This window comes from Hemiscyllium ocellatum, chromosome 34 (genome assembly GCF_020745735.1).
Source record: "Hemiscyllium ocellatum isolate sHemOce1 chromosome 34, sHemOce1.pat.X.cur, whole genome shotgun sequence".
Lineage (NCBI taxonomy): Eukaryota > Metazoa > Chordata > Chondrichthyes > Orectolobiformes > Hemiscylliidae > Hemiscyllium > Hemiscyllium ocellatum.
In genome coordinates this window covers 9,299,798-9,312,711 of record NC_083434.1, presented here as the reverse complement: position 1 = coordinate 9,312,711, position 12,914 = coordinate 9,299,798, and the positions used below count along the sequence as shown (strand labels likewise).

General features: G+C 43.2%; 1 protein-coding gene across 2 annotated transcripts in view; it reads right to left on the bottom strand.

The window, feature by feature from the left end:
- bloc1s4 (biogenesis of lysosomal organelles complex-1, subunit 4, cappuccino) overlaps positions 1–9,727 on the bottom strand; it is a 39,458-nt gene extending 29,731 nt beyond the window's left edge. The window contains exons 1-2 of one of the 2 annotated variants that reach the window (XM_060850069.1): positions 9,466–9,726; positions 3,673–3,744 (exon numbers count right to left, since the gene is read on the bottom strand). In XM_060850069.1, the coding sequence (XP_060706052.1) occupies positions 3,673–3,744; positions 9,466–9,645 (252 nt within the window). In that variant the 5' untranslated portion in view covers positions 9,646–9,726. Of the gene's footprint in view, positions 1–3,672; positions 3,745–9,465 lie in introns of both variants that reach the window. The other variant, XM_060850070.1, reaches the window with a different exon arrangement.
- Between the last annotated feature and the right edge of the window lie 3,187 nt (positions 9,728–12,914).

The following is a 12,914-nucleotide window of genomic DNA, read 5'->3' as shown; positions in this document are numbered from 1 at the left end:
AACATTTAAAAGACATTCAAACAGGCACATAAATAGGAAAGGTTTAGAGGGATATGGGCCAAACAAAGTCAAGTAGGGCAACTTTAGTTTTGGAAACTTGGTCAGCATGATTGAGCTGGTCTGATGGATTTGTTTCCATGCCATATGACTACCAGCCAATTTCCAGTCCTCCGGCACCTCATGTAGTTAAAGATGATACAAGTATTTATTTTAGCGGCCCTGCAATTTCCTCTCCAACGTCCCACAATGTCCTGGGATATATTTGGTAAGGTCCTGGAGATGTATCCACCTTTATGTTTTCTAAGACCTCCAGCACTTCCTCTTCTGTAAATGTGAACTGTTATCAAAACATCAATATTTGTTTCCAAGTTCTCTAACCTCCATTTCGTTCTCTACAGGAAAAACTGAAAACATTCATTTAATATCTGTCCTAAGGTTCAACAAAGATGATCCCTTTGATATTTAAAGGACCCCACTCTCTCTAGCTACCCTTACCCTGGTGGGCGGCACGGTGGCATTTGTGGGCTGCACAGTGGCACAGTGGTTAGCACTGCTGCCTCACAGCGCCTGAGACCCGGGTTCAATTCCCGACTCAAGCGACTGACTGTGTGGAGTTTGCACGTTCTCCCCGTGTCTGTGTGGGTTTCCTCCGGGTCCTCCGGTTTCCTCCCACAGTCCAAAGATGTGTGGGTCAGGTGAATTGGCCATGCTAAATTGCCCGTAGTGTTAGGTAAGGGGTAAATGTAGGGGTATGGGTGGGTTTCGCTTCGGCGGGTCAGTGTGGACTTGTTGGGCCGAAGGGCCTGTTTCCACACTGTAAGTAATCTAATCTAATCTAAAATGTACTAGAATATCTTCATCTTACCTGCCAAAGGTACCTCATATCCCTGTGTGTGATTTTCTTTTATTCTTGACTAGAATCTCCTTATTCATGCATTGTTCTCTAATTCTACCACCCTTACCTTTCACTCTAACAGGAACATAATACCTCTGAATTCTCATTATCACACTTTTGGAAGCCTCCCACTTGAGTCTCCCCTTTACCTGCCAATAGTCTAAGCCAAATCAACTTTTGCAAGTTCTATTGCATACATTAAAAATTTACCTTACTCAAATTAAAAATTGGAACTTTAAACAAGGCTCATCCTTTTCCATTACTATTATAAAACTAATAGAATTAGGATCACTAGTCTCAAATTGTTCCTCCACTAACAGCGCAGTCATTTGCCCTGCCTTATTTTCCAAGAGAAAATCAAGAGAAGTTTTGCTCCTTCTCTAGTAGAAACAAATACATATTGATTAAAAAACAACTTTGAACGCACTTAAATTCCTCACCATCCAAATCCTAAACACTATGATAGCCCCAGTCAATGTTTGGAAAATTTTGGAAAATTAAAATCCCCTATTACACCCTTATTATTCTGACATATCTTTAATCTTTTCACATATTTGATCCTTAATTTCCACTCTGACTATTGGAGGACTTATAGTACAATCTCATCAAAGTGATCACCCCATTCTTATTTTTAATTTCAACCAAATATTTTGGCTGGACGATCCCTCAGAAATATCCTAATTAGAGTAGTAATATTTCCCTTAAAATGCTACTATCCCTCTTTTCTTACCTCCCTCTCTATAGCAAGTAAAACCTGGAACATGGAGCTGCCAGTCCCGCCCTTCCCTCAGCCAAGTTTCTGTAATAGCTGTGATATCCCAGTTCCATGTTCCAATACAAGCCAAGTTGATCAGCCTTACTTGTAAGACTTCTTGCATTGAAATAAATGCAGTTTAATTCTTCAGAGTTAGCTTGTTCTGACCCGTTCTGTCTTTTCTGATTCAGAACCATCCTCATCTGATTTTTATTTTCGCTGCTATTTAGGAACTCCCCATCCTACCACCCCCAAACACTAATAGTTTACAGGCTCCCGAAGTAGAACTAATTAATCTCCCCAGGCAGGGGTTCTTTTCTAAATCAGGTGAAACCCATTTCTTTTGAAAAGGGATTTTCTACTCCAGAGATCCCAATGATCCAATAAGCTGAATTCCTGCACATTGCATTAGTATTTCAGCCATTGCCTTATCTGCCCTATCCTTCTATTCCTTATTAGAACTTTGCACTGGAGTAAACCAGAGAGAGATTAATATTTGAGATTTTTTTTAAAAACCTTCTACTTAGCCTCTTATATCCACTCTGCAAAGCCTTAACCTTTTCCCAAACGAAGTCATTCCTACCAACGTGTACAATAACTTCTAGCTTCTCACTCTCCCTTTTGACAATATACATCGAACATTGAGACACCCTTAACCCTGGCACCAGGAGAATCCCCTATAACAATTATTCTTTTAAACCTTGACATACTCTGCTTAACACAAGATTCATTCTTAGTGCCCAAGATCTGACTGCCACTTCTATTTTCATTTGCGTCCCTATCCCCTTCCATAGTACCCAAAATGGAATATCTGTTTGAGGGGGTAATAGTCACAGGGGACTTCTGAGCTTCCTGACCTTTGCTGACAGTCACCCATCTGGCTGATTATGCTGAGTAATCACTTCTTTAAATCTACTCATCATCACACTGTCGCTTGAATGCCCTCACTGACATTAAGCTTAGAAAGGAAGCTCTCAATTACACCATATATGAAAATAAACTGCCATTCCATAGCCACAGATTTTAATCTTGAATCGTGCAAAAGATTTTAAAAAATTAAACATACAAATCTTAAAAATCAAGCACTTAGCTGAAACAACTGGAAAAAGCCTCAACTCCTATAACTGTCAGCTTTCAATCTCCTGATTAAAGTAAATTTCTCACTTAGGGGATCATCTAGTGAGGCTATACAGGTGGAACTGAGAAAGGGGTGATCAATTTGATGGAATTGTACTCTAAGGGCTTTAATCACTAGTCTAGCAGGAACTCCTGAGCTACAGTGACTTAACACTACCAACTAGTTTCATGGTCTTACATATATTAGCTTGAAATGGTCATTCACTTTGACACCTCTCAGTTCTCTCAGCCGTAATTCCATGGCTAGTTTAAAGAAGCTGGAGTTGTGCTCAGAGTAGCGAAGCTGAAGGCGAGATCTCCTAAAGCTGTTCAAAACAATGATGGCTTTGATCAGAGAGTTTCTATTTGGGAAAGGAGAAACTCACTGGAGTTTTCTAAAGGGAGTTGGATAAGCATCTAAAGAAATATTTTCAAGGTTCTGGGAAAAGTAGAGTTTTGGGATTAGTTTAATTGCTCTCAGCTGGTACAAACAAAAAATGGATGGAATGACCTCCCGTGTGGTAACCACGTTACAATTCTCGAGTGTACTCACGATTCATCAACTTGGTACTTCAGTATCCTGCATCAGACACCTGCAAAAGTTAACACCTGTTTTTGGACCCCAGTTGTGAATTTGAATCAGGTTGTTTGGACAACTAGGTGACTGCTGTTTGGAAGTGGAGAATTAACTCAAGGAACACACACAACCCAAATCATCCCAGCTTGTAAAAGAGAAAAAAAAAATCATACACTGACTAGTTACTCTTGAAACAGCATTGACAAGTCTATAGCGAAACCAAAAGAGAATGCTTCCATCCTCTTGTCCCAGCGTGTTCAGCTTAAAAGACAACCCTTTAACAGAAAGGAAGGAACGTAGAGGGGGCACAGATAAGAAATGATTACTTACCATGTCCAACATCCCACAGAATTCATCTACTCTAGTGAGCATTTCTTCTAAACTTTGTTCCAATTGTTGAATCTGTGATACAAATAGGCCAAACTGAAGCTTGTCGTAATAAAGTACCATTTTACTAACAGGAGGTCAAATAAAGTCTGAGTCATTATTCAAGGACCCTAATTACTAGTCTAGCAGGAACTCCTCAGCTACGTGACTTAACAGTACCAACTCGTTTCATGGTCTCTGCTACCGCTCGGATTCTTTCAATTTCTCTCAAAATATTGATAAGCCAATAGTGGAAATAAGCTTGGGAAAAAAACAGAAAACTAATTATAAAAATATAGGTTGAAAATGTGTTGCTGGTTAAAGCACAGCAGGTCAGGCAGCATCCAAGGAATAGGAAATTCGACGTTTCGGGCATGAGCCCTTCATCAGGCTTATGCCCGAAACGTCGAATTTCCTATTCCTTGGATGCTGCCTGACGTGCTGTGCTTTAACCAGCAACACATTTTCAACTGTGATCTCCAGCATCTGCAGACCTCATTTTTTACTATAAAAATATAGGACCTAACTATATTCACATTGGTCATGTTTGAGTTGAGATTGTGAGCAATTTATACCACAAAGAAATAAATCAAGTCTAGAAGCAAGAGAGTGAGAGAAGTTAGTGATGATGTTCGGCCTGAAGCAATTCTCAGTTCAGTATTTTGACTTTCCAAAATCTTGTGCTTTTTTATAAGACAGCAAGAGTTGTGAGGTAGATTTTGAACATTTTGGAATTTGCTGGAGAGTCAGAGTCAAGTGTAGCACAGGAAAAGCACAGATCGTGGAGCATCTGAGGGGTAGGAGACTCTATGTTTCACTTAAAATTGCTAAAATAGTTAGAGAGGCACTCTACAGTATAAAGTACAATGAGTCTCTGTGGTCTATAATTGAAAATGGGAGGGAACAGTACATCAATAAACAATTGGTAAAAAGAGGCGCGCTAAAGGAGACTTCAGGAAATCGGAATCAATTTACAGTGCTGAATATCTATTATTAAAAGACAGCAACTCAGGGGAGGAAAATTACAAGTAGCAGAGTCACAAAACAGAGGTGGAGTCAACTGGATCCATAGTGAGAAATTTGACAGAGTTTCTTCTGTAATATAGCCTGAATCGTATGTTCACTCCCAGATTCCAGGCTAATAGAAAGATTATAGAGAGGCCACAATGGGGTGACAGGGCAGTGGGGTAATGTACCAAAAGTCAGTGACAATGTCAAAACCAATGATGGAGCTGAGTGCAAGGAAATGACAGGCTCTCAAGAGTGTATTAATCGCAAAACGACAATCAGTCTAAGACACTAACTACTACAAGACCAAGCAGATTAGAAAAAGATAACTGGCGTCCATATGGGTGTGATATACAAGAGTTCAGAATAATTTCTGAGATATGAATAAGCTGTATTAATAGGGCCATTCACACCAGAACAGAGCCAGGCCCTATATTCCTGTGGATAGTTTAACTAGCTCTCTTGGTGAACTGCAGACTAATATGGTAAAGGGAGCAATGGACAGATTTCGAAGGAAAAGTAAACTTAAATGGGCACAGATAATATGAAGCTCACAAGCTGGCAAGAGAAACCAGAAAACAATGCAGCAATAACAGGAGAAACTGATCAAATCAGATAGTGTGTCTTTTGCTTAGCTAGTTTTTCATTGCCATGAGGGGTCAGTTGGCCCCAGTATTTATCTATCACTAACTAAGATCGTGGTTACCTGACCTGAATATGCCAGTCTCCTCCCTGAACTCCTCCTCCACCAACACCTTTGCCCATGATTTTCAACTGCCCTGTCAATCAAAAATCTGTCCCATTTTGAATATCCAGTGACCCAGCCTGCATTGCTTGCTGGAAAGAGAATTCAAACACTAATGAACTTACGAGAAAAGAAACTCCTCATTACTTTATGAGCTGCCAGAGGATGTGGTGGAGACTGTTACAATTGCAACACTTGAGGCATTTGGATGGATTAATGAACAGGAAGGGTTTGGAGGGATATGGGCCGGGTGCTGGCAGGTGGGACTAGATTGGGTTGGGATATCTGGTCGGCATGGACGGGTTGGACCGAAGGGTCTGTTTCCATGTTGTACATCTCTGTGACTCTGATTTTAAATGAGACACCTATTATTTAGAAACTGACAGCACAGCATGCAATACCATCTCCAGTTTGCTTTTTTTACCCCCATGTGCAGTCCTCTAAGGTCAGTGGTTCCATTTCTGTGGAGGAATGTGGCAGCATGCCGGCTGGTGTCCACAGAACCTTGGAGTGGCTGTGCGATTGCAGAGCTTAGAGGGAACACTGATGGCAATCCCTCTGGTGTCACACTTTACCCTTCTGCTCAAACCCTAGAACAGATGGTGTAGTGGCAGTCTCACTGAACTATTAATCCAGGGTAATGCCCTGGGGTCCTGGGTTTGACTATCACAACACATCATGAAGTTTAAATTAATAAAATATTGAATTCAAGTCTCATGTGAGTATTTAACCAGTCAGCTGTCATAAAAAAAAACTCACCCAGCTCACTAATGTTTAGGAAAATCTGCATCCTTACCTGGTCTGGCTTGTGACTCCAGAGCAACAATAATGCAATTTCTGTCTTAACAGCCCTTTGAAACAAACAATCAATAAACCACTTGTTGAAACGATACCAAAGTGTCAAAAGGAATTTAACTTGATGGATCATCTAGCATTAACTCAGACAACATTGACCGTGTGAAGTCCTCCATGCCAACATCTGGGCACCAGTGTCAGAATTGGGATAGCAGTATCACAGACTAGTCAAGCAATAGCACCTTACCAACAGTGTACGATATAGCACTGTCGCCAAGTATGCCTAAACCACCAACAGGACAGGACAATACTGCAGAGGAGGCAGCACAGTAGCACACGGTCAAAAGCAAGCCACCTTTAATATTGACTCTGAACCCCATGAAGTCTCAACATCAGCTCAAATGTGGGCATGGAAACCTTCTGCTAATTATCTTTCATATTCCTCAATTAGTCGATGAATCAGTGCTCAATTTTGAACACCATTTGGAAGAAATACTGAGAATGGCAAGGACTCTATGTGCTAGTTCATCACTAATTTCCAAGCAGAAACCTAGAAAACCAAAGCAAAAAACTCATTTAGGGATTCCCCTATCTGCTCAGGCTCCACGCACAAGTTCCCTCGGCCCTATCTTCTCCCTGATCATTCTCTTATTCCTCACGTATGAGTAAGATGACTTTGGATTCTTCTGAATCCTTCTTGCCAAGCCTTTTTTGTGCCCCCTCCTGGCTCTCCTCAGTCCATTTCTGAGCTCCTATCTAGCAAGCCTGTAATCCTCTAAAGCTGTGCTAGATCCTGGTTTCCTCCACCTTATGTAAGCTGCCTGCTTCCTTTTGACGAGAAACTCCTCTGTTCTCATCATCCAAGGTTCCTTAATCTTACCCCTTCTTACTTGTCTCAGACGAACAAATTTGTGCATCACTCGCAACCACTGCTTCTTAAATAGTCTCCACATGTCTGCTGTGCCCTTTCTGTGGAACAATTGATCCCAGTCTACTTTCCAACTCTTATCTGATAGGATCATAATTTCCTTTTCCCCAATTAAATATCTTCCCTCGGTAACTGCTCCTTTCCCTCTCCAAGGCTATGGTAAATGCGAAGCAGTTGTGATCACAGTCAAAGTGTTCTCCCACAGAGATCTGACACCTGTCCTGGCTCACTGCCAAGCTCCAAATCAAAAATGGCCTCTCCCCTCGTCGGTCTGTTTATATACTGGTAAGGAAACCCTCCTGAACACACCTGACAAAAACAACTCCATTTAATCCACTTGCACTTGGGGGTTCCAAATCGATATTGGGAAAGTTGAAATCCCCCATAACAACCACCCTGCCACATCTGCATTTTTCCAGAATATGCTCACCTATGAGTTCTTCAATCTTTCTACTGCTATTAGGTGGTCTGTAGAAAACCCCCAAAGCAGTGGCTGTTCCCGTTGTTATGGACCAGGACAAACCCCCTCAAAATATAATTGAGATAGCCTTAAACCTAACTTTCTTATTTGAAGGAAACTACCAGATATTGTACTCCAGATGCAATTCAATTGGTCAAGCTACCAGATTTGAAGCAAAAGGCACTTCATTCATCCACTACAGTTAAAATACAACAAATGATATTGGAATAACTTAACCAATGGATAACTCAATACAATAATAGATTATTTAACTACTACATAGTAACCACTCCAATGCAGTAGCATCCCATAAACACACTTGACAAAGGCAAATTTAGGAAAACAGATTACCTCACATGCAAGTCTAGTGCCATGAAGAGAACTCCCAGCTTTTAGCTGTAACAGAGGGGAAAAATAAAAGTTTCCACACCCAACTTCAAAAGATACTAGCAACTGCTATTAATGAAGAACTAAAAAAAATTGGTTCGAAGGGTGCAAGACTTCACAATTCATACTGCTTCTGCTGTTTCAACTTTAGAGGGGAGAAAACCAAGGCCTCACAAACTATTTACTCTAATGGCTCTGCTCAGCAACTCTCTCAACTTTTCTTCATAAAAACATCCCAGGACAACATACCTCTTAAAGCCATACAACAACATTTGTCACCACTGATGGACCCCATTCAGAGCTACTGATTCTTTCAGACTAGCCTTTATCAATTAGGCCAAATGGTGCTCTCTCTCTCTGAGCACCATCTCCATCTATTATTTACTCATCCCCTAACCCCTATCTTCAGCACGTTTATAGACCTTTTCCTAGCCACAATCCATTTTGAAGGAGGATCACTAGACCAAAAATGTTAACTATGCTTTTACTCCTAAAGGTGCTGCCAAACATGCTGGACTTTTCCAAGTTGAAAAAAAATCACAACACCAGCTTATAGTTCAACAGGTTTGTTTGGAAGCACTGGCTTTCAGAGCATTGCTCCTTCATCAGGTGGTTGTGGAGTATACATTCGTAAGACAGAATTCATAGCACAAGTTTACAGTGTGATGTAACTGAAGTTATATTGAAAAAGACCTGGATTGCTTGTCTTTTTCAATATATAATTTCAGTTACACTGAACATTTGCTATAAATTGTGTCTTATGATCTTATACTCCACAACCATCTGTTGAAGGAGCAGCATTCTGAAAGCTAATGCTTCGAAATAAACCTGTTGGACTATAACCTGATGTTGTGATTTTTAATTTTGTACATCCCAGTTCAACACCAGCATCTCCAAATCATGATTTTTCCCAGCACTCTGTTTTCAACAACAACAGACAACGTTTTGTTAAAGGACTCTATTTTCAGGGGTGTCTTAGTTTGATAGATTTAGAGAAGAAAATCCATAACTTAAAAAAAAAGTATCACCATTGGACAAGGGGTTGAACTAAGTGACAGATCATTTACTTGGACACATGGGGAGTGTTTTAGAAGAGGTGTTGAACAAGAATTTAAATGTCAACGATAGGGGCGTTAGGAACACAGCAGGATCAAACCAAACAAAATCACACTCTGAATATTAACTTCTCTTTAGAGACATTTAACTGACGTACGTCCACGTTACTGTTCAGTAGTACTAGACTAGTTAAATCTAGTTACATGCACTACTCCTTTACTAGTTTCCTCAGGTTTTGTATGCAGCACCTGAGCTGTAACTTTACTGGAGGAAGTGAATTCAGACAGAGAACCTCAGGTCCCCTCCCGTGAGGCCGGTAAAACCCAACCCTCTCTACCCATTTACTTTACCAGGCCCTGTCCGGCCCAGGCGACTCACCTCCGCTTGGGCTGTGGCTGTTAAATAACTCGAATAGCAGCTCGCCGTGTTCCATAGCAACGCCTCCTGCTCAGACTCCGCACCGGCCTCCACGGGGCACGCTGTCCCGTCCTCACACTGTTGCTGCTCAATCCCACACGGAGCGGCTTCACTCAAAGCCTGAGGCCCCTCTTCCTCCATCGCCTGGAGTCAACCGCCAGCCCGAGCCCGTGCTTGGGTCTGGGCACACCCCACACTTGAGCACAGGACCGCCCCCTTAGGCAGAACCCCATCGCGCCTCCTGGCTCTGGGCCCAACCCTGACCCCGCCCCAAACCCTGACCCCGCCCCAAACCCTGAACACGAATCCCGCCCTGAACAGACCCCGCCCTAAATTCTGACCCCGCCTCAAACAGACCTCCGCACTGAGCGCAGTCTGTACAACTGGCTCCGCCCTCCTACACTGACCCCGCCTCCTTCGCTGCCTCGTTGTCACCCCCCATCCTCGCGCCAGACTCCGCCCCGTAAATGAGCGGAGGTACCGCCCGCCGCAGTCATCCTGGTGTACCTCTGGCCCCGCCCCTGCCTTGACCCCGCCTCATCAGGAGGCTCCGCCTCTTCTGCCGACCCCACTCTTCGCTCCTCCCTCTAATTGTAATCCCGCACCTGGAACATTGCGTCGTGTCTTTAACCGAGAATTAATTGTATTGTTTCCGTTCAGGATGAGTAGCTTTTAAAAAGTGGATGATGGTGATGCGTTTCCGGTTGTGTCTGGAATGGCGGTGTTTTTCTGTATTGGTGGGAGGTGGGTGTCACTGACTGGGCCCAGTATCTATCGTCTGTCTCTAGTTGTCCTTGAGAAGATGGCGGTGAGCTGCTTTCTTGAACCACATTAGAAATCACACCACACCCGGCTTATCTTGAAGCACTAGCTTTCGGAGCTTCGTCAGATGGTCAGTGAAGGGGCAGCGCTCTGAAAGCTAGTGCTTCCAAATAAACCTGTTGCACTGTAACCTGGTGTGGTGCGATTTCTAACTTCGTACACCTCAGTCCAACACCAAAATCCTCAATTTCTTGAACTCCTACAGTCCACCTGTTGAAGGTTGACCCACAATGGCATTAGGGAGGGAATTCCCAGGATCTTGACCCAGGAATAGTGAAGGAATGACAACATATTTCCAAGTCAGGATGGTGAGTGGCCTGGAGGGGAACTTGCAGAAGGTGGTGTTCACATATATATGTTACCCCCCTTCTAAACAGAAGTGGTCATGGGTTTGGAAGGATCTGAGGATCTTTGGTGAATTCCTGCAGTCCATCTTGTAGATAGAACACATGACAGCTACTGAGTGTTCAGAGGTGGGGGGATGGATGTTTATGCATGTGATGCCAATTATGTGGTTTGCTTTGTCCTGGGTGGTGTCAATCATCTTGAGAGTTGTTGGGGCTACAGTAATCCAGGCAAGTGGGGAGTATTCCAACACACTCCTGACTTGTGCCTTGTAGATGGTGGACAGGCTTTGAGGAGACAGGAGGTAAGTTAGTTGCCACAATATTCCTAGCCTCTGACCTGCTCTTGTAGACACTGCATTTATGTGGTGAGTCCAGTTGAATTTCTGATCAATAATAACTCCCAGGATGTTGATAATGTGGGATTTAGTGATGGTAACACCATTAAATGCCAATAGGCAATGGCTAGATTGTCTCTTATTGGTGATGGCCATAGCCTGGCTTTTGTGTGGCTCAAGTGTTACTTTTCACTTGTCAGCCCAAGCCTGGATATTGTCCAGATCTTGTTTCATTTGAACACAGTCTGTTTTAATATCGGAGGAGTCATGAATAGTACTGAACATTGTGCAATCATCGCTGCAAATGTGTTGCTGGTCAAAGCACAGCAGGCCAGGCAGCATCTCAGGAATAGAGAATTCGACGTTTCGAGCATAAGCCCTTCATCAGGAATAAGAGAGAGAGCCAAGCAGGCTAAGATAAAAGGTAGGGAGGAGGGACTAGGGGGAGGGGCGATGGAGGTGGGATAGGTGGAAGGAGGTCAAGGTGAGGCTGAAGAGTTTCTGTGCAGAGGAGATGACCTGGGGGGTGCAGTGAGAGAGGGACTCACTGAAATCCTTGTAGAGGGAGGAAGAGAGCTTCTCCTTCCACCTATCCCACCTCCATCGCCCCTCCCCCTAGTCCCTCCTCCCTACCTTTTATCTTAGCCTGCTTGGCTCTCTCTCTTATTCCTGATGAAGGGCTTATGCTCGAAACGTCGAATTCTCTATTCCTGAGATGCTGCCTGGCCTACTATTGTGCAATCATCGGTGAACATTCCCACTTCTGACCTTATAATGAAGGGAAGGTCATTGATGAAACAGCTGAAGATTGTTGGGCCTAGGCCACTATCCTGACAAACTCATGCTGAGATGACTGACCTCCAACAACCATGACCATCTTGCTATGTGTTAGGTATGACTCTAATCATCGAAGTGTTTGCCGCCGATATCCGGTGATTCCAGTTTTGCTCTTTGATGCCACACTTGGTCGAATGCAACCTCAATGTCAAGGGCTGTCACTCTCACCTCACCTCTAGAAATCACTTCTTTTGTCCCGTGTTTGAATCAAAGCTGTAATGAGGTAAGGAGTTGAGTGGGCCTGGCAGAACCTAAACTGGGCCACCTGTGGCCACTTTTTTGGGTTGGACTCTTTCACCCGTCTCCAGTTCTCTCTGTGAACGCCTCCCTCTGGTGTCTAACCACTTCTGATCTTCTAATTAAGAACTGTTGACCTGATATCAGCTTAATTTCACTCTCTTATACCCTGACCTGTCTTTGCCTGAATTTGATGAATTTGGTTAGGTCAAATCTAACCCTGTCTCCCTGACTTTGTTGTAAATCCTGCTGATGATACTATTGTATTGGGCATGCTGGCACCTACCTTGTAGACTGCCAAATAGAGTCGTAGAGATGTACAGCACAGAAACAGGCCCTTCGGCCCAACTCGTGCCGACGAGATATCCCAACCTAATCCAATCCCACTTGCCAGCACCTGGCCCATATCCCTCTAAACCCTTTCTATTCATATACCCATCCAGATGCCTTTTAAATGTTGCAATTGTATGAGCCTCCACCACTTCCTCTGGCAGCTCATTTCTTACATGCACCACCCTTTGTGTGAAAATGTTGCCCTTAAGTCTCTTTTATATCTTTCCCCTCTCACCCTATACCTCTAGTTCTGGACCCCCCACCCCCACCCCAGGGGAAATACTTTGTCTATTTATCCTCTCCATGCCCTTATGATTTTATAAACCTCTATAAGGTCACCCCTCAGCTTCTGATGCTCTAGGGATAACTTCTGACATTTCTTCCTATTTCTCTCTAGACCATGACCCTATCACTGAACATGAGGTCGCTGACCTCATCCCCAGTGGAGAACGTCCTTCTACAGCTACACCTTACAGTTTCAAAACCCCGTATAGTTTGC